General features: G+C 32.1%; 4 protein-coding genes across 6 annotated transcripts in view; 2 read left to right on the top strand and 2 right to left on the bottom strand.

Moving 5' to 3' along the window:
- Positions 1-2,864: 2,864 nt before the first annotated feature.
- On the top strand, positions 2,865-8,233 carry LOC101501022 (protein NRT1/ PTR FAMILY 7.3). Its single transcript, XM_012719047.3, has 5 exons — positions 2,865-2,997; positions 3,278-3,398; positions 5,910-6,127; positions 6,253-6,815; positions 7,030-8,233. Exons 1-5 carry the CDS (start codon positions 2,965-2,967, stop codon positions 7,898-7,900), a joined length of 1,806 nt encoding a protein of 601 aa, XP_012574501.2. The 5' UTR covers positions 2,865-2,964; the 3' UTR covers positions 7,901-8,233.
- A 318-nt stretch (positions 8,234-8,551) lies between these two features.
- On the bottom strand, positions 8,552-14,573 carry LOC101501339 (pyruvate kinase isozyme G, chloroplastic). 3 transcript variants are annotated; one of them, XM_027337459.2, is made up of 12 exons: positions 14,330-14,573; positions 13,971-14,246; positions 13,450-13,615; positions 13,082-13,216; positions 12,834-12,944; positions 12,619-12,707; positions 11,906-11,968; positions 10,727-10,920; positions 9,532-9,634; positions 9,242-9,390; positions 8,978-9,077; positions 8,552-8,892 (listed from the first exon to the last, which is right to left on the bottom strand). In XM_027337459.2, the coding sequence occupies exons 1-12, from the start codon at positions 14,495-14,497 to the stop codon at positions 8,779-8,781; spliced, it is 1,668 nt and encodes a 555-aa protein (XP_027193260.1). In that variant the 5' UTR covers positions 14,498-14,573; the 3' UTR covers positions 8,552-8,778. The 3 variants fall into 3 exon arrangements, with proteins under 3 accessions (XP_027193260.1, XP_027193259.1, XP_004511775.1); XM_027337458.2 differs by having other exon boundaries at positions 8,969-9,077; positions 14,330-14,571; XM_004511718.4 differs by having other exon boundaries at positions 8,969-9,077; positions 10,745-10,920; positions 14,330-14,570.
- A 978-nt stretch (positions 14,574-15,551) lies between these two features.
- LOC101500711 (uncharacterized) lies at positions 15,552-16,958 on the top strand. Its single transcript, XM_004511717.4, has one exon. It carries the CDS (start codon positions 15,645-15,647, stop codon positions 16,755-16,757), a length of 1,113 nt encoding a protein of 370 aa, XP_004511774.1. The 5' UTR covers positions 15,552-15,644; the 3' UTR covers positions 16,758-16,958.
- A 1,300-nt stretch (positions 16,959-18,258) lies between these two features.
- LOC101500399 (peroxidase 20) overlaps positions 18,259-19,559 on the bottom strand; it is a 2,277-nt gene continuing 976 nt past the window's right edge. The window contains exons 3-4 of the mRNA XM_004511716.4: positions 19,282-19,447; positions 18,259-18,804 (exon numbers count right to left, since the gene is read on the bottom strand). Of these exons, the coding sequence (XP_004511773.1) occupies positions 18,377-18,804; positions 19,282-19,447 (594 nt within the window). The 3' untranslated portion in view covers positions 18,259-18,376. The remainder of the gene's footprint in view (positions 18,805-19,281; positions 19,448-19,559) is intronic.

Below are 19,559 nucleotides of genomic sequence, written 5' to 3'. Positions count from 1 at the left end.
CACGACTCTCTTAATTACTGTCACTTTTCATATATAGTAAGACAAATTTGTAGTATTTTTTTTATGAATAATTTTAAATTATTCTTTCTATATTAATATGTTTAATTCTAAAATATAAATATAAAAACATGTCTAAAAATTAATGTATTTAGTTTTAATTTTTATTCAAATATGTAACTTTTCTTATAAAATTAAAACTTTTTGTCACCCTCAGCATGCATGCGTTGCACCCCAAACATTACGTGAATTATTGCTCTCCGAAGATCAACTCTCTCTCACATTCCATTTGCAACAAAAGAAAAAGGGCTATTAAAACTCATTAGGTCGTGCTAATTAACAGTTGCATTCCTAACTAGCTCCTTAAATCTACTTTTAAATTTCACAACTTGAACGATTATGTTTGTCATTCATTGTAGAGTTCCCTGGAAACCACTGAATGCTAGCTGTAGGTCTAGTGAGACCAATATTGATTGATAAATGAATAAACAACATATAAAAAGCTTATATATATATATACGGTGATTAAGATTTAGGATGAATAATGAATTACGTTGTTTGCATTATTTTTATAAGCAAAATATTATTAATAAGAATATAAAAGGTATTTCAACTCTTACATTAAATAAAGATATAGTCCCGGTAACAAATCTTGACAAGTTTTATTGAGAGGACCAATATAAAAATAAAAATCAATCTCATGGATACTTGAATCAGAGACATCAGATTTATAAAAATATTTATTACCATTGAAAAATTCCACAATTAAATATTATTAGCGAGACATTGAATATATATAACATATTATAGATAAATATTATTGTAGGTATATCTGTTTTTACTGAAGAAAAAATTTTTAGATAACTAAGATCCACCCATGGATAGTCCAATCCAACATCATAGCAAAAGACATCTCCGACCCAACATCATTATCAATACCATAAGATTTTGAGGAATATAGAGTATCAAAGTATTAGGAAGTGAACAATAAATGAGGTTCTCTTTGAGTTGTTCAGTTGGTTGTAATGCTTTGATTATATATACGAGTTACTTTTTTAATGGTTAATATTAATAATTAATATTAATATAACTAGTATTAGTATGTTATTAAATGTGAAGATTGAACCGCGACCTCCTTAATTATGACTCCACTCCCATACCAACTTGACCTCTTTTATGTAAATATGTGTATTAAATGCAGATAATAATTACGGCCTAAATCAAATCGAATTATATAAAAATGTTGTTAAAGCAATCAGGCAAAATAAAAATAATAAGAAAGCAATCAGATAAGCTCATAAGGCTGTTTACGTAAAATTTATGTCAAAGCTAACACCTAATAATGACATTAATTGTAGGTTGCAGTTGACGTGAGAGAATAGAAATTCAGCATATAAAACAAATTAAAATTCTTAATGCTTGATCAATTTTGTTTGAAGTAGCTAGACAAACAAATCACGTTCTTAACTTGTGAGGAAATTAATATCCCAAGCACACACACCTCAAACAAGGCATACATGATTCATATTATTTGGTGTATAGATTCGGTGGTTATCTTATGATTGATACTTAATAATAAAGTTATTTTTTTTATAAAAAAATAAATCAAAACTTTGAAAACTAATATTTACCGATATTAAAAAATCTTGTGATTATTAGTAAAAAAAATAATTTTGTGATGAGAAATTATTTACTTTTAAATTACTACTTAGGCGTTAATTAAGTTGGAATCCATGTATTCATTATTCAAAGTTGGGATAAAAAATAAAATAGAGTTTTGATGTATACGGTAATAATTGACAAGTTTGTTGGGCTACTCAGCCTGCATCGGGCTTGCCCATGACGGGCTCAAGTTTTTTGGTCTAAACAACCCGAGTGAAAAATAGACCAAAAACTAATACGTTATTATAGTTCTCCATCTTTTATCTCTATTTTTTTCCCTTCTCTCTTATCCTAATGCAATTGAGAGTGTTATTTTTTAGTACTTCTTTCTATTTATATGCAAGCTATTAACTTCTATTATCTATTGTTGAAACATGGCCTTTAATTTGAAATATCTAAGGATCGAGAAGATAACATAAGATTATTTTTTTTTTGTTTTTTTACATTTTAAAATTGGATAATTGAGTCATTTATAAAACTAATGAGTAGCTTACCTATTTAAATAGTAAAAAAATATTTCATTATAACAATCATAATAATTATTGCTACACTATAACAATTATTTAATATATATATATATATATATAATTTACTAGTAATTAAAATGTATACAATTACAATTAAAGTCAAATTTATTCTTGAGATAGTTTAAGTTTTTTAGACATATTAATCGTTATTGATTTGACATCGATGTAAAATCAGTATATAATAATGGAATATATAGTATGTGTGGTTAACGTATTACTTTATAGTCTCTAAAAATAGAAAATAACGAATAAATTATTTTAAATTATATTTTATAATTTTAAATATGTAATTGTTAAAAAATATTGTTTTATTTGATACTTACTATTTCAAAAATAAACTTAATAAAAAAAAAAGATTTTTTAACACAAATTTGAACACCAACAATGTATTTTCATTATTTTTCTTTTAAATATTTTTCTCTCATTCGTTGATATACAATTCAGAGATAAAAGTGTTGATTTTGATGTGTTGAAATACACACAACACTAAAAAAAATAAACCTTACTAAGTTTAGACACAAAACTCAAGATTTTTCTATTCAACCTCGATGGACGAAATTATGAAAATTGCATTGTCATATAGGTTGGGTCCTTTTGGATGATTATGCCATGTGGACACTAAAATCTCCACCGTTGATTTCTCTATATATTCAATATCACTCTCACTCTCCCCTTCTCATTTTATGTTCTTCTTTTCACCCTTCACATTCTAATAATCAACCACTTTCCTCTGCTACCCTCCCCTGCATTTCAATTTTTTCTTGTTTTTAATTAAACAATGTCTTGCATAGAGTTAGAACTCTCTAAAGAGGTTAGTATAAAGAAAAATAAATATCTGTTCAATTCCAAATATACATTATATATTTATTTATTCCTCATTAATTAATCTTAAATAAACATGAAAATATTTATTCTGTCCCTTTCCTTTCTCTGTCTAAAGTTAGCACTATATTTATATGTGAATTGGAACACCCTTTAATTTGTTGTATTGATTGATCATGAACATCACAATGGATGTAATAAATAAATATTTAATTAATAATGTAATTTGTTTAATTGTTTTAAAAAAAAAACAAAAAAAACCTTTGCAGAACAAGTTCAAAGAAGAAACAGAATCAGAAGAATTGACTCTTGATGGAAGTGTTGATTTGAATGGTCATCCAGCAATCAGAACCAAATCTGGAAGATGGGCTGCTGCAATCATCATACTTTGTAAGCTCCACAAACATAAATTAATTGCATATCTTCTTCTAATCATATTTTATCATAAATTTTGGAATCTAGTAATGCATATAAATATATAGTAGATATTATACTTTCTTTTAAGAACAATTGAATCTTCATCACTACAATTTACTCCTTTAAATTGAAATATAATCAAGTAAAAAAAAATCAACTATAAATTAATTATAAGACTAGATATATTAATTTTGAGAGCACACAATAGTACTAATAAATTGTGAATGATCTTGTTCTTGAAGCCTATTGATTCCCGGGAATTTGATGAAAAAAGTACACATAGAAATACATAGTATATATGTATATGATTATGATGCGTATACGTATAGTTTATGATAGCTAGCTACTTCAAAAAAGAGTTTATGATAGCTAGCTGGGTTGGTAGTGAGAGAGAGGTGTTGGTGTTTTTGTTGGTGCCGTAGAAGTTCGAGAAACCTTGTTAGTTAAAAAAAAACAAAAACAAAAACAAAAAAAGTTAATTAATTAGTAGTAATTCATTGATGACTCGATTGCATATATTTTAGATAGCTTATCATAAGAAGTAACAAATGGAAGTTGATGTACATTTGTGTATCAATATTTCTAGCTTATCAGTTATATTAATGAAACGACAAGTTAAATTGATTGAGGAACGTTTTCCATTTGGTATACAAAATCCAAACATTTTTGTCAGCTTTGTTGCATGCATGCCTTCGATGGTGGAGACTCTGCCAGCCAGCTAACCTATTATTTCACCACCGACTTCTCACGCTTTTAAACCTTTTGCTTTTATATAAATTGCCACTTATATTTATATTTGGGGAATATAACAAAAAATTAGTGTAAGTAATCGTCTACAATCAATCCTCTCATTCACACTCATATATAAACTACGAAAATTACACGTGACAAAAATTCAAAGTCACCGCAAAATGAAATATATAAACTAAAAAAAAGTGTTTGTGAATGTTGAAAGAGGGGATCTAAAAAAAGACAAAATGCGGAAATGAAGCATGCAATTGAGAGAAATACGTCCATGACACGTAATCAATTATAGGATTCTCCACGACGTGGGTGGTTGACATGTGTCATCAACAATAGACATGTAACCAATAATTAAGTGATCAACATTTTTGTAAATGATCGATTAAAAAGTTAGAGATAATAAATGTTAGTTTATAAATAAAAATATGAAATTAATGAATAAAAAATAACATCTATGTCCTCTAATTTTTTTTAAACATGCCAGATAAGTTTATACTTTTTGAGGTAAGTGTATATACTAACTACCTCTAAGTTTGAATAAAAAAGCTACCTATAAGTTATTGAGGGAAAGTTGATTAATGCACGCTGCATGTTATGGTTCGTTATGAGTATGTAAAATTGGTATAGATCACAATCATGCACTTATCTACGATCCTTTTTAGGATATTTATAAGTCGTGTAAGTTTAGTGCTTATATAAAGATTCAAGAATGTGAACAAGTGATATGCTTCCATGCAAGTGTATTATAGAAGATTGAATTATTTTCTTTTAATAGAAATAGAATGAAAAAGAATAAAATATGTAACTATAAGTTACCATGCTGTGGTAATCTATAATGAAAATAGAAATATGAAAGAAGGTTACTAAGTTTTATTTGAATCTGTGAGAACTGAGAAGTAAAACTTGACATGATATTTAATATTTGTTATAATTGTGAAATATAGTTTACTTTTTGTGTAGCTCTATATATTTAAATATCGATATATTTGGACTAGTACTCAAAAAAGAATGGATCATACAAAATGTATTCGTGACAAAGTATATATAAAATTCATGACGTAAAAATCAATAATCCATTTGAAAAAAAAGTAATTAAAGTAATTAATTATATTTAAAAAGAGTGGTTTATTTCCCCAAAACCTGTCTCTCGAAGTGTTATATGCCTGTGAATCCATTAATAATAGTATGCACTGTGCTTTTATAAAAGCAAACCTAACTGTATTATAAAATAAAGTTGCTGTAATATATAATCTTGTGTGTGCATATGTATGGTGGTGACAAAATCGACAACCCTTTAGAAAATGGTGGTGATGACTGATGAGGATTGACGACTTAGCCATGATAACATTATACGAATATGTGTATTGTTTTTTATAAATATTAAATAAAATTCCTTTGCAACACCTTTTCCACCTCTGAGCAAAACATGCTTTGAATATTTCCAACGCAAATTCATATATTTTTATGCTATACTGGCTTTTAAAGAACTTTAGTAAATAATCTTAACTAATTTTTTGCCTTGTTTTAGAAGTCTTCCATTCTGCGAGAATAATCTAATACAGATGCCAAAAATCAGAAACCAAAACAACATTAGACAGAAAAATGAATAAAAAACACATAAAATTAACCAAAACAGAACACCAATTCAACAGTATGCATCTGCAGATTCTGCACTTAGCATAAAGCATGTAGATATAGATAGTGCTGTTTGTTTTGTAACTCATTGATTGTATTGATCAGTGAACCAAGGCCTGGCAACTCTTGCATTCTTTGGGATTGGAGTGAACCTAGTGCTATTCCTGACAAGGGTGGTAGGGCAAAATAATGCAGAAGCCGCGAATAACGTGAGCAAGTGGACCGGAACTGTTTATATCTTCTCTCTTGTGGGAGCTTTCCTTAGTGATTCATATTGGGGAAGATATAAAACATGTGCCGTCTTTCAGGTCATTTTTGTAATTGTAAGTAATGCATATCCATGCCTCTCATTTTTATCTCTCCTTTTCATTTCCACACTCTTTTATTTCTTGCTGCTACATTATTCCCTTGACTAATCAAAAAGTTTCTGGTTTGATATATATGACAGGGTCTAATGTCCTTATCCTTGTCATCATACCTCTTCTTGCTTAAACCAAAAGGTTGTGGGAGTGAATTAATTCAATGTGGAAAACATTCAAGTTTGGAGATGGGGATGTTCTACCTCTCAATCTATCTTATTGCCTTGGGGAATGGAGGTTACCAACCAAATATCGCCACATTCGGGGCTGATCAGTTTGACGAGGAGCACTCGAAGGAGGGTCACTCGAAGGTTGCCTTCTTTAGCTACTTCTACCTAGCTTTGAACATTGGACAACTCTTTTCAAACACCATTCTCGTCTACTTCGAGGATGAAGGAATGTGGGCTCTTGGTTTCTGGCTGTCTGCAGGCTGTGCCTTTGCTGCGCTGATATTGTTTCTTGTAGGCACCCCAAGGTACCGACACTTCAAGCCGAGTGGCAACCCTCTCTCCAGGTTCTGCCAAGTCCTTGTTGCTGCATCAAGGAAGGTGAGGGTTGAAATGCCATCAAACGGAGAGGACTTGTATAAAATGGATGCGAAGGAGTCTTCCACCAGTGTGAACAGAAAAATCCTCCACACACACGGGTTCAAGTAAGTAGTAGAAGCTACTTTCAGCTGAAACCATAATACTTTCATATATGGCTGATGCTTATAGCCGAGCCTGTCAGCTTGAAACGCTCTCCCTTATTATTTAGCTAATTTTGTTATATTGTAAGCAAACTAGGTTTTTTCAGCATTATTGGCCATTCTTGATTTTACCAACTAAAACGATTTGATCAAGTTGCCATTTCTTTTTGTGTTGAAGGTTCTTGGATAGGGCAGCGTTTATATCTTCAAGAGATCTTGATAACCAAAAAGGCGCACATTACAACCCATGGCGTCTCTGTCCTGTAAGTCAAGTCGAAGAAGTGAAGTGCATACTGAGACTCCTTCCAATTTGGCTCTGCACCATAATATATTCGGTGGTTTTCACACAAATGGCTTCTCTTTTTGTGGAGCAAGGTGCTGCCATGAAAACCACTGTTTCCGGTTTCAGTGTACCACCAGCTAGCATGTCTAGCTTCGATATCATCAGCGTAGCAGTCTTCATTTTCTTTTACCGTCGCATTCTTGATCCATTTGTCGGAAAACTTAAAAAGTCGGATTCTAAGGGACTTACGGAGCTTCAGAGAATGGGAGTTGGACTTGTTATAGCCGTAATTGCAATGGTCTCAGCTGGAATAGTTGAATCCTATAGGCTTAAACATGCAAACCAACAATGCACCCACTGCAAAGAATCGAGCACTTTGAGTATCTTCTGGCAAATTCCTCAGTACGCATTTATAGGAGCTTCCGAGGTGTTTATGTATGTAGGACAGTTAGAGTTCTTCAACGCTCAAACACCAGACGGCTTAAAGAGCTTCGGAAGTGCACTTTGCATGACATCCATTTCCCTTGGCAACTATGTAAGTAGCTTACTTGTTAGTATAGTTATGAAGATCTCTACTGAGGATCACATGCCGGGGTGGATCCCAGGTAACCTCAATAAAGGTCACCTGGATAGGTTTTACTTCCTCTTAGCAGCCTTGACATCAATGGACTTGATCGCCTATATTGCATGTGCAAAGTGGTACAAGAGTATACAGCTCGGTGGGAAAAGCGAAGAGAACGGCGAGCCAGGTAGCTTCATAGTCTAATTTGTAAGGGGAATAATTCAAAGTCAATGTTAATAAGAGAAAGAAGGAGCAACTGGTAGAAATAATCTTGATTATGTTTTCCATTGGAAGAAATGTTTTGCCGGTTTGCGGAAAGAAAAGCCCTTCTTACACGAGTCTCTCTGATTCTCTTGCAACTTTAGTTTGTATTTATGACACCACCGGATTTTCAGTTTATGTTCTTCAAGCCCAGTTGTGTAAACCAAACTTCAATGAGACAATGACTGTTTTAGGGTCCTAAGAAACCTCCCTCCTTTTCCCATTTGTAAGTTCCATTGATAAATATTGAGTTAAATATGTTGTTTGGATTTCCAACTGTGATGTCTCCTTATTGTATGGGACAATGAACCAACGAAAACTCGAACCGGAAGCATACCCATAGTCATTCCTACTGTATAGTGGATTGGCAAAGAATTCTGCATAAGATCACTTAGGAAGAATAAAGCACTAAATTATACTTCTTTCAGTATATTTGACAGAATAAGTTCTGTATAAGATCACTTACATTAAAGGACAACATAAACATGTGATTTAAGAAATTTACCTCAAAAGTATCAATAATTCCCCCAGCAGCAATACAACATATGACTTTGTACTAGTAAAGAGCATAATTAACAAACAATACTCAGAGAATGTTTTGTCCACAAACTGAGATTATGAATAATCAAAATGCAAACAGGATAAAATAGAATAACAATCATTAAACCAAGGTGTAATTTCATTATTTGCATTACAAAAGCTCCTAAACTGCCCAACTTGCTGTTTCACATGCATTACAAGAGAGAGAGAGAGAGAGAGAGAGAGGTAAAGAAAAGGCTACTGCACACTCGTGAGAAAGGAAGACCCTTTAAAGAAGATTTTTAGCCATGAACCTCGCGAATTTGAATGTGGTGAATGGATTCCTTACGCCAGATTGGTTGTGCTCCGCTTTGGACTAGTGTAACATATTGTCCCTCGTGCAAATGACCTTTACTCTGCACCGTGAAGACTTTCAGCAACATTTATCCATAAAAAAAAAAGATGTGTGCAATTGATGGAGATATCACTCACCAATAGTACCTTGAGGGCTCTAGCAAAAGTCTCCTCTGCATCATTTGAAAATTGCATGTATATAGGCATGACACCATGATAAAGTCCTAACCTCTGCTTAATCCTTTCTCTGTGATAGTGAAAGAAGAAGTTATGGATCCAAAAGACATAATATATTGCCTGGATTCAAAACGATAATAAGTACTGTTCCTCCTAAAAAACTAGCAAGGACAAAGGTACATGATAAGTTCATCAAAAAACATAATATTAAACAGACACGCTGTTAATACTCACTCATTTGTGAATGCAAATATTGTTGAGTAGGGCCTATAATGGCTCAAAAGAATAGCCATGGATCCAGTTCTGGTGAACACAATAATAGGAGTATTAAGAGTGTTAGACATAGTTGTTGCATGGTAAGCAAACATTTCTCCCATATGGCTCTGTCAAAAAGTAAACACAAATTAATTAGGTTTTCGGATATTATCAATCAAACCTACGGCAGTAAATCCTCTACAGTACATGAAACAAAACTATAGAATTAGATATGTAAGGCCAAGGAGGCTTATTTCTGAACTCAGTACCTTGTGAGAACTCAAATGATTTGGATAAGCATCACTTCTTACAATGCTGGATTCATTCCTTAGAGCCACCGAATGCATAACTTTAACGGCTTTCAATGGATACCTGAAGCAGTTGTATCCTTTTAAAATAAATTTATTTAAATCAAAAAATTGCAAAGTAAATACATCAAATGCATAGCACATCATCACAAGACACATTTGGTTAAACATTCTACTATTACCAAGTTAAAAAGAAAAACTGAACGGCAAACAATCTTTAAATGATAGCTGAAGGAATGGCATACATCTTCAAATGAAAGCAGTCCAATACATATTTAAAAATCGAAATATCGATGTTATGGAGTTTTTAAATTGAAAAGTTACTAAAACACCTCAAGCAAAATCCATAACCTTCAAAGTTTAAGAGGTATTTTTGAAATTTTTGAACTCATTATGAGATGCAGCACTAAAGCAGCCTTGTCATCTGCTGCTTCGGCGCTATAGTGGCCACTACATTAAATTGCTCTGCTACTGCATGTCATGTAGCGGCCAGGAGCCGCTCCGCTACACCGCTGTAGGCTTACAGCGCATATTGATAACACTGATTAAGAATTTAAGTAATATCATTCACAAAACAGGAGAAATAGCTGTAAAAGTGCCTTACTACCTATATATATGGGCCCACGGTTCTTGTTATTTTGAAAAAGAAGACACAGGGTATAGTAATGAACAACAAATATCTTTAAATGATAGCAGTTTATAGTAATTGCAGCAATCAACATACTTAAAAAAGCTGACAAATTAGGTTTTGCAGCCATAGCAGGACAAAAGAACTAATTCTTGTAATGAATGAATTTTCTTTCCTGAAAGTATTGTTCTCTAAAAGAAGGTAAATCTGCTAATCCTAAAGCACCGAAAACCATTTAAGAATGTAATTATTTTTAAGGCTAGGTAGATCCAGAGAAATTCCCTTGTTGGAGATGGGGAGAAGCTCTCAAGCTTTGCTTAGTTGCGGTTCCTTTCCATTTATTCTTATATTTTTATTTTTGCTTCCCTAAGAGGACATCCATATTCTCGTTATTCTTTCGTTCTCTTCTCTAATGACTATTTTTTTTATCTAAGAAGGGGTAAATAATATCTCTTTTGCATTCAAACATTAAAAATGAAATTTAAAGAAAGGATTGAACTGATAAAATAAAACAGGAACCAAGATCACCGAGGAACAGCAACACACTTTCCATGTGCAGTTTCTCCTGAAAGCATGACAGCATCAGCACCTTGTCTTACTGCAATTGCAATGTCTGAGACTTCCGCCCTAGTTGGTGTGGGATGAATAATCATGCTTTCAAGCATATTTGTTGCCACAATAACTGGCTTTTTCATTTTGTGGCATCTTCTAATGATGTCCTCCTGTTTTATTAAAAACAGAAATGAACTGCATAGAACATGGAGTTAAGCCCTACTTACTAAGTATCAGTGAAAAAAAAAGAACTATTAAATGAAACAGCTCATTTATGCAGATTTGATATCGCAAAATTCGGCAAAACAGAAATATACATTGGAAAGCTGTATATGTCATACCAAAGAGTTCCACCTTGTAGTTCGTGTAAAATTTTACAAGGATTCTACACATAACATTGAAACTCTGAAAAACCAATTAATTCCTTCATAAACATTTTTTATGATTTCGAAATTAGAACAGCCACCACTTGCACGCAAACACAGACAGATATTAGAACCTTTTGTTTTATAGGCTCTAACGCCCTCAATGAAAGGTAAGACCTCTCAGATGGTAAAGGCCGTAGTTTAGTTCACTGCTTTCTACCACATCATTGAAGTTTGTAGTGTGACAGCTATACAGACTGCAGAGAAGGGCTTTCCTCAAAATTGGGGCGCACAATTAAAGACATCAGTATGATATTCTATGAGTCTCATTATAAGTGTCTTACTGTCTTATTTAGAATATTTCCTCTGTCTCAAATTCTCTATCACTTTAGAATACCAAGACTGTATATTTGTTATATTTTCTTGATAATACTCTGATTTATTTATATAGGATATTCACCTAACTACCCATATACTACTACTCTCAACCATTCCATTTAATGCGAAGTTTTACTCTTTATAGGAGTATTTTAGTGTCAACATAACTATTCATTCTTTAAATAAATATGATTAACTTAAATGACACTTAAAATAAGACTACAAAGTAAAAGTTAGAATAGTTACTTAAATTACTATTTTATTATATTTTCCTACTGACAAAAGCTACTGCATCCCTAATCAAATGTACCAAATAATGATTATCAAACATATTTTGTAGATTATCTGTAGAAAGAGCCTATATACATGTCACCAAAATGACATACATGTCATATTCTGAGCATCAGATTACCTGCAATAAAGGAACTTCCTCTATCGGAAGTTCAGCTCCAAGGTCTCCACGAGCAACCATAGCCTGCAAAATAAATAGAACTCAAAAGACAAAACTGGATGCAAAACACAGATAAGTATCATACTTTGATCCATACAATACATAACTTTCTACAGAATATAGACTACCAGGGTGTTGGAAAACCTATCAGCAGGCTCAATCCAGTTCAGGGTATACCAAATGTCCAAATGTTAAATCAGCCATAAGGGCGAGTTTTAAACAAGACTTGGTTAAAAGATATGCAATATATTTTCCTAATTGAGCATTTTCCAAACAGATTGATTTTCATACATTATCAAGTTTATCTGAATCTACTACAAAACCTGCACAGAGAATGTGGTTATCTTTGAGGATCTGTAAGAGTAAGGTTAACTATGAATTTAGTAGAAATCACATCAATATACTTTCCAAAACTTAACAGTGTCTTCGGTATACCTAGTTAGTTGGTATTATGATGTTGTAAAAAAGAGGGAATTATCAACCACCAATGGTGCAGAAACAAACAAGCACCAAAATCCACCATCTTCCGAGTATTCGACTACCAGCATAGTATAAATTTCGATAATTTTAACGAAAAGGTGTTAAAATATGCAATATCTACAATACATAATCTAACATAAGGTGTTAAATTATGTAATATCTACCATACATAATCTGAAGAGTTTCAAACTAACCCCATCTGAAGCTGAAAGTATAGAAGGAAGATTTGGTATGGAATCAGCACTTTCAATTTTTACAATCACGTGTATATCAGCATTATTTCCTAGAGAAAAGATTTACAATTAGTTCTTAAAAGGATAAATACCCCAAGAAAGAAGAATTGTATGCACAAGATCCACACACCTATAAACAAGCATAAAAAGGAAATTTGACAGCAAAAAATAATTACTTTTAAGGTAGTCTTTTAACTCATAAACCACTCTAGCATCCTTGACAAATGATACAGCATAGAAGTCTACTTGATTGTCTACCCCAAACTTGATATCTTCCCAGTCTTTCTCTGAAGTTTAAACACATGGCAAAGTAGCATAAAATTGTCGACTGCATTAGCATACTAACAGTACCTATCTACAAGTGAGTAGCTGAAACCTAATTCCTCGCGGCAATGGATCAACGCCAAATACAATAGAATCATACCAGTTATGGAAGGAAGTGTTGCACTTTTTCCACGGACATTCAAATGACGCCTAGATTTTAGTTCTCCACCATCAATAACTTCGCATTTAACCAAGTCTTTTGTCTTTGACTTAACAACAAGAGACATCATTCCTCCTAAAATAACAATGGCGAGAGATTAAAATCTTCGTAATTTAAGATAATCAAACTACGTGATTATGCAACAACTGAATAAATCCCTCTAAAATACTATGATTGTAAACACATAATCAAAATAACAAAATTATCTTACTGGTAGATCATCATAGGACTACAAGATATTTCGGGCATGCATAATTCGAGGTTCATTTCCAAATTTGAGAATACACAGAGAGTACTACCATACTCACCATCGACAAGAAGTACGTCTCCTGCCTCGACATCATTGACAAAATCATCATAATTGACACTAACAGTATCTTGGGTGCTAACCCCTCTGTTAATAGTGAAATTGAATGTTTGTCCCTCCTTGAGTAATATAGGTTGGGGCACATCCCCACTTCTAACTTCAGGACCCTGCCAAGAAAACTAGTTAATGTCATGCCATCAAGAACTTTGAACGTAGCAGCACAAGTCAGTGTCAGCACCATAGTTTTAAATTGACCATAGTTTTAAATTGCAGTCTGCACCCGCAATTGCAGCTACAATATTGCAGAGTTTGAAATCTCTGCAAGGGCATCACTGCCGCAATTTAGACAACATTTTTCTGCAGTGTAAAGGTTTACACTGAGACGCCTTTAATTTGTAGTATCAATGTTAAATAAGTGTGAGTGTCATGCAATACACGTATTCTTCTTATTGTAATTTATAATAAGGAGACACATTAATGAATTAATTAATAAATTGGAGAAGAAAGGGAAATGGAATTGACCTTGGTGTCAAGCATGATGGATATAACCCTGTGTTGAAATTGAGAATTGAATTGTTTAACAAAATCAATAGTTTTTTGGTGAGATTTGTGGTCCCCATGTGACATGTTCAAACGAGCGACATTCATTCCGGTTTGAGCAAGTTTCCATATCATGTCACGTGAGCTAGTAGAGGGACCAATAGTACATATGATCTTAGTTTTGGTATCTGAATTGGAATTGGGTTGTTCCTCTGTAATACGATTATAAGGAAAAGAGTTTGTGCAGTAAATATTTGCCTAGATAGAAAGAAAGAGAGGTAAGTTAATGAATGAATGAATGAATTAGGTTGAAGAAAGAGTAATAAGGTATTGATACTTACATGGGAGGAGGTTAGGAGTGGGCGTTTGGAATGAAATGGAAGTTGGGAGAGAGCATTGGAAGAATAAGAGAGATTGAGATTAGAAGCATAAGCATAAGCATAAGCATTAGATTTGAAGAGAGAAGATTTAGTAGCATAAGCATAGGAATAAAGATAAACGGTCGCCATGTGTCGTATTCATGCAACTGCTACCACCACAAAAGTCTTATTGTACTTGTACATGGCAACTGGCAACTGTCATCCTGACTCAAATCCTTATATGGATATATTCAAAATATTGTGGTGTTGAGAGAAAAATCTTAGAAAACATTAGTTAATTTGATTTATTTTATTTTTTATTTTATCGTTTATTAGTCGGTTTATTAGTCGGTTATAAGTTTGTTTTATATTTGTTATTGGTTGTTAAGGGATATTAAGAGTTATTCTCTTTATATATAATTTATTTTTTTTATTAAGATTATTTACAAATATTTCATTTTACTTATTTTATACTAAATGTTATTGTCACTGATACTAAGTGTAAATATATGGTGTGATATATATGATAGGATAAAGATAACAAAATAAATAATAATATTTTATTACTATGACAAATAATGTTATATTAATTTTTTTAATTTATTATATTTTTAAATATTGTAAATTAACATAAAATACTAAAAAAATTAAATAATAAATAAAATAATTTTATATTTAAAAGTATCAATTGATACTACGAAGTAAACAATTAAATTTTTTATAAATTTATAAATAATTAAATTATTTTATTTTATTTTTTAGATAAAATAAATAAAGATATGAAATGTAAATGATCAAAATAAACTTATAAATAAATTATATTTAGATCAAAAATTTAATTAATTTTATATTTTTATAATTTTGGATATTAATTTATTAAATTATAAAAAAGACAAAACTATATTCATGATAAAATTATAAATATTTATTTAAATTAATTATTGATATTTTATTTCTAAGTTTAATATCATATTTTATTTAAAAAAATTACATATATTTTATTAAATTTAATTTAAAATTGTTTATATATATTATAAGAATAATTAAATAAATTAACATTCTTATAATAGTATGTGGTTTCTAATTCAACTGAAACTGATATTGATGATAAAAATTTCAAATTGATTATTATTATTGTGAGACTAAAAAAAAAAAAAGGTTCCTGTGGTTGTGAAAATAGATATATCTATGTAGAACTTGTTAAGCACATGGGTCAGAAGGAAACCACATAAACGGCCCTCCTTCTCTCTAGCTTCAGCTTCAGTTGTCCTTCTAACTCTCAACTTCTCTCTCCACAATGAAACTATCCCTCAAGTTTCGCAACAACAACGATGGACAAAATCTACAAACCACCCAAACCCAAATCATGACAGCAAAACTTCCCATTACCGTATTCAACAACCCTTTACTTTCAACCATCACTGCCACAGGAAATTCATCTTCCGATTTTTCATTCTCACTTTCAACTAACTTCCCCTCTGGTCCTACTTTCAAACTCTCTTACTCTCCAACTTCTTCTCTTCCTTTCTCTCTCAACCTCAAATCAGGTTTAGGTTTTTTCGGTTCACCTCGTCATTCCCCTCTCGTCTTCTCCGCCAATTTTCAACTTTCTAATCTTTCCTCTTCTACCCCTCTTCTTCTTCCTTCTTTTTTTTTACACTTTAAACCCCAATTCGGTCATTTCTCACTTCATAAAACGGTTTTCTCCGATTCCGATTCTAACACTATCCCACTTTCTGTTTCGCCTCCAATTGAAAAGGGTTTTGTTCCTCTCAATGATGGGTCTTGTTCCGGGTGGCAAAATTTGAACTTGGAACCATTTGGTCATAAAGAGGACAACGGTAGCAACAATAATAACAACGTTTTTGTTGGCATAGATAGTAAGAACAGTCCAAAATGTGGTCTTTCGCCTAGTTTTGGTGTTATGGCTAGGACGGTTATGCCGGTGACACAAGGTTTGTTGTTGAATTTTCGTTGGGGTGTGAATTTTCCGGGGAAATCGGGGTTGAAAATGCCGTATCTGATAGTGAATAAAATTCGGTTGGAGAGAGTTGAGGAAGTGAAGAATGATGAGAGGAACAGTGATAATTGTGAAGGCGATTTGAAGGTGCTGAAGGGTGTGAAAAGGGACTTGGAGAATGTTGCGAAGGAAAATAGGGAGTTGAAGAGAGTTTTGGATGAGATGAAAATGAGAGTACTTTCTAGTCGAGAAAAGAGCAATGAGAAAGTTGGAAACAAGGTTCCACAGAAGCAGCATTTGGGTGAGAATGAGAGCTTCAAGAGTTGGGGAAGTAATAAGAATGAGAGACAAGAGAATGAGAAAAAACAAGGAAATAAGTCTCAGAATATTGTAGTAGTGAGTGATTTGGAATCTGAATTGGAAAAAGCTATAAAAGCTGTTTCTTCTTAACAAAGGTCATTACTCATTAATACTACCACTTTTTCGTTGTTTTTCAATATAGTGGTAGTAGTAGTAGTACTTTCTAAGTTTGGCTACCTTGCCTTGTTTGTTGTAGTGACATTTTATGTCATGTGTGTATAAAATCACAGCATTCGGCTTATGTTTCCTGTTTATTGTTAATAATATATAATAGAGAATTGATTAATGACACTTCTATATGGTAGTTGAATTGAAGGATATAATAATCAGTGATTACTGATTAGGCCTGTTGGTTAGATAAGTGTAATAATCAGATTATTTGTGTTCAGTAAAAAGGATGTGGGGAATCTTGTTATTTTTGTAATTATACTTTGTTATGTTTGACTAAATGACTATTTTGTATGCAACTCTTAAGTCCTTTACAGTGCTAATAGGCTATAGCAAGTAGTAGTGTAAGTGAAGCTTCTTCCATAAATTGTTGATAATGTTTTGACTTTTGAGTGTGATCTATCTGCTTTATGATTATGATTTATTGATCTTCACACTGGTTTGGACTTCTGCTTTTGGAGTCCTATAACATCTACTTTCCTGTTCTGTTTTTTCAATTTGGGAGAAAGCAATGGAAGTTCCTATTGTTCAGTATTCAAGCATTTGGTTTTTTTTAGAGCGTCTTCATGCTAGTGAGTAGAAGTGCCTTCTTCTAACAGCAATTTTTTTTCCCTCCCAATTTGGTTGTTTACTACCATGGCTTCAATAACAAAATTTATTTTCTAAAATGGGAATCCTTTCATTTTAAAATATTATGAAATTTAACACTATTTTATTTTAAGGAATCCCTCATTTAATCCTTTAACTTATAATAATATATATGCAACTATGCATATACTATATTTCTCTTCTTAGTAATTTATTTATAATTACTTTCCCCAGTATAAAAAACGTTACTAAGTTTGTTTTTTCGAAGGAAAATTATGCATGTCATAGTTAACTATTTTAAAACACTAAGTTAGTGTTCATAAAAAAACACTAGTTGGATGACTGGATACAGTCACGTACAAGTCCACAAAGGATTAAATGTAACGTTGATGTTTTTTCTCGTTGCAATTCAATATGGCTGGTAGTGGAATGTGTCTTTGCGATGAGTTTGAGTTATTCATGGAAGCTAGAATAGAGTGAACCAAACTGCATCTTGAAGTCAGGTTAGGTGAAACTTATGATCTTATCCATGCAATCAAACGGGTGAAGGATCTCCATTTTGATAACGTTATTTTGAAATGGATTCAAAGTTAGAAGTTGATAGCATCAACGGTGTTGTTGACGATGTTTCTAACTTCAGTACCATAATTCATGAATGTAAAGAGCTATTCTTGATATCTTGTTTCAACTCTCATGCAGAGTTTACTAGGATGGATGCTGATATGATTGTTCATTGCTTAACTAAGGCAACCGTATCATAAGCTAATTCTCAGTCATTTATTGATATTCCAACAAGTATAGGAGATTTGATTATTAATGAAATGCAATAAGTTCATGAAGTGTATAATTTTGGAAGATTAATTTATTTTGAAGTGAGGTGAATATTTGTAAGTTGTTTGACTACCAAACAAGGTTATAATTATATTACAAAAAGCCATACAAATGCATAACACCTAAGGGTTGACAAACCTACAATTCCTTCTTATTTCTCCTTCATCTCCTGTAAGAACATTGATATTTCCCATCTTAATCATAGACTTAGCAAATGAAGCAAAGAATATTTTTTCATTAGTGGCATAACCCCACACCTGATCCCTAATCGTTCCATCAAAGTCTTGGCTGATCAAAACGTTATCAGAACCTAATAACCCCTTTCCTTCAAGAATGTTTATGAAGTAGTGATTATCAAACCTTTTTGGTGTTTGAAAATCAAGTGGTGCAAATTTATTGTCCCTTCCTGTAACAGGACATATGGACCGTAGGATTCTTCTGAAGTTTGTGTATCTTTTGTATCGATCATAGCCATTATAATATTCCTGTTTTGTTTCATAGATTCTCTGCTTGAAGCTTACACATCTTGCCCTTCCTATAGTATGGCTACCTGTTGTTTCATCATCAAGGAATACTAAAATTCTGACGCTATTTTAAAATGATTAATGATGTTCACACATCTGGTTAATGAAGTGTTAACAATCTACAAACACGAATTTGAATATAATTTAATCATAATTTTTAAGTGTTTAAATCTACATGCAGACATATAAAATTGTTGTTGATATTCAAATTTGTGGTTAATTAAGTTTCTTTAATCTTTAATGAATTATCTAATTTTGATATATCTGATATCTACTCGTTGAACTCCGTTAATCAATGTGTACGAGTTCTGTTAACTATTTAAAGGTACAAAAACCAATTTCTGCTTTTTCTTTAGTAGATCACCAATTTTGTCTTGAAATTGGTCTTTAAAATAATTTTGAAAATAAAAAATTCTCAATCACATTGTTTTATCCTACAATTTTTTAGTCTAAATTAGTGATGCACTGTATTCAATTGTAATGAATGACAGAGTATAATATACCTGATAGAACCACCAAGTCTTCTATATTTAGACCCTGTTGCTTAAAATTATTAATTAAAGATTCTAAAGAGGAATTTGGAGCAGGGATGAATAGGTTGGCTCCACTGAAACTTGACTCGAGAGAGTCCTTCCTCCCCAGCAACACATCCCATCTTGGTCCTCCTCTCTTCAAAACAAACAATAGTACTTCAAATCAATCAGGTCATAAAAGATAAAGTTTATTCCAAAAATGCAATAATTTAAAAATGAAAAAGTTTGGTGTACACCCATACACTCTT

The sequence above is a fragment of the Cicer arietinum genome, chromosome 8, assembly GCF_000331145.2.
Source record: "Cicer arietinum cultivar CDC Frontier isolate Library 1 chromosome 8, Cicar.CDCFrontier_v2.0, whole genome shotgun sequence".
NCBI classification, from domain to species: Eukaryota; Viridiplantae; Streptophyta; class Magnoliopsida; order Fabales; family Fabaceae; genus Cicer; species Cicer arietinum.
This window is presented reverse-complemented; position numbering and strand designations above follow the sequence as displayed.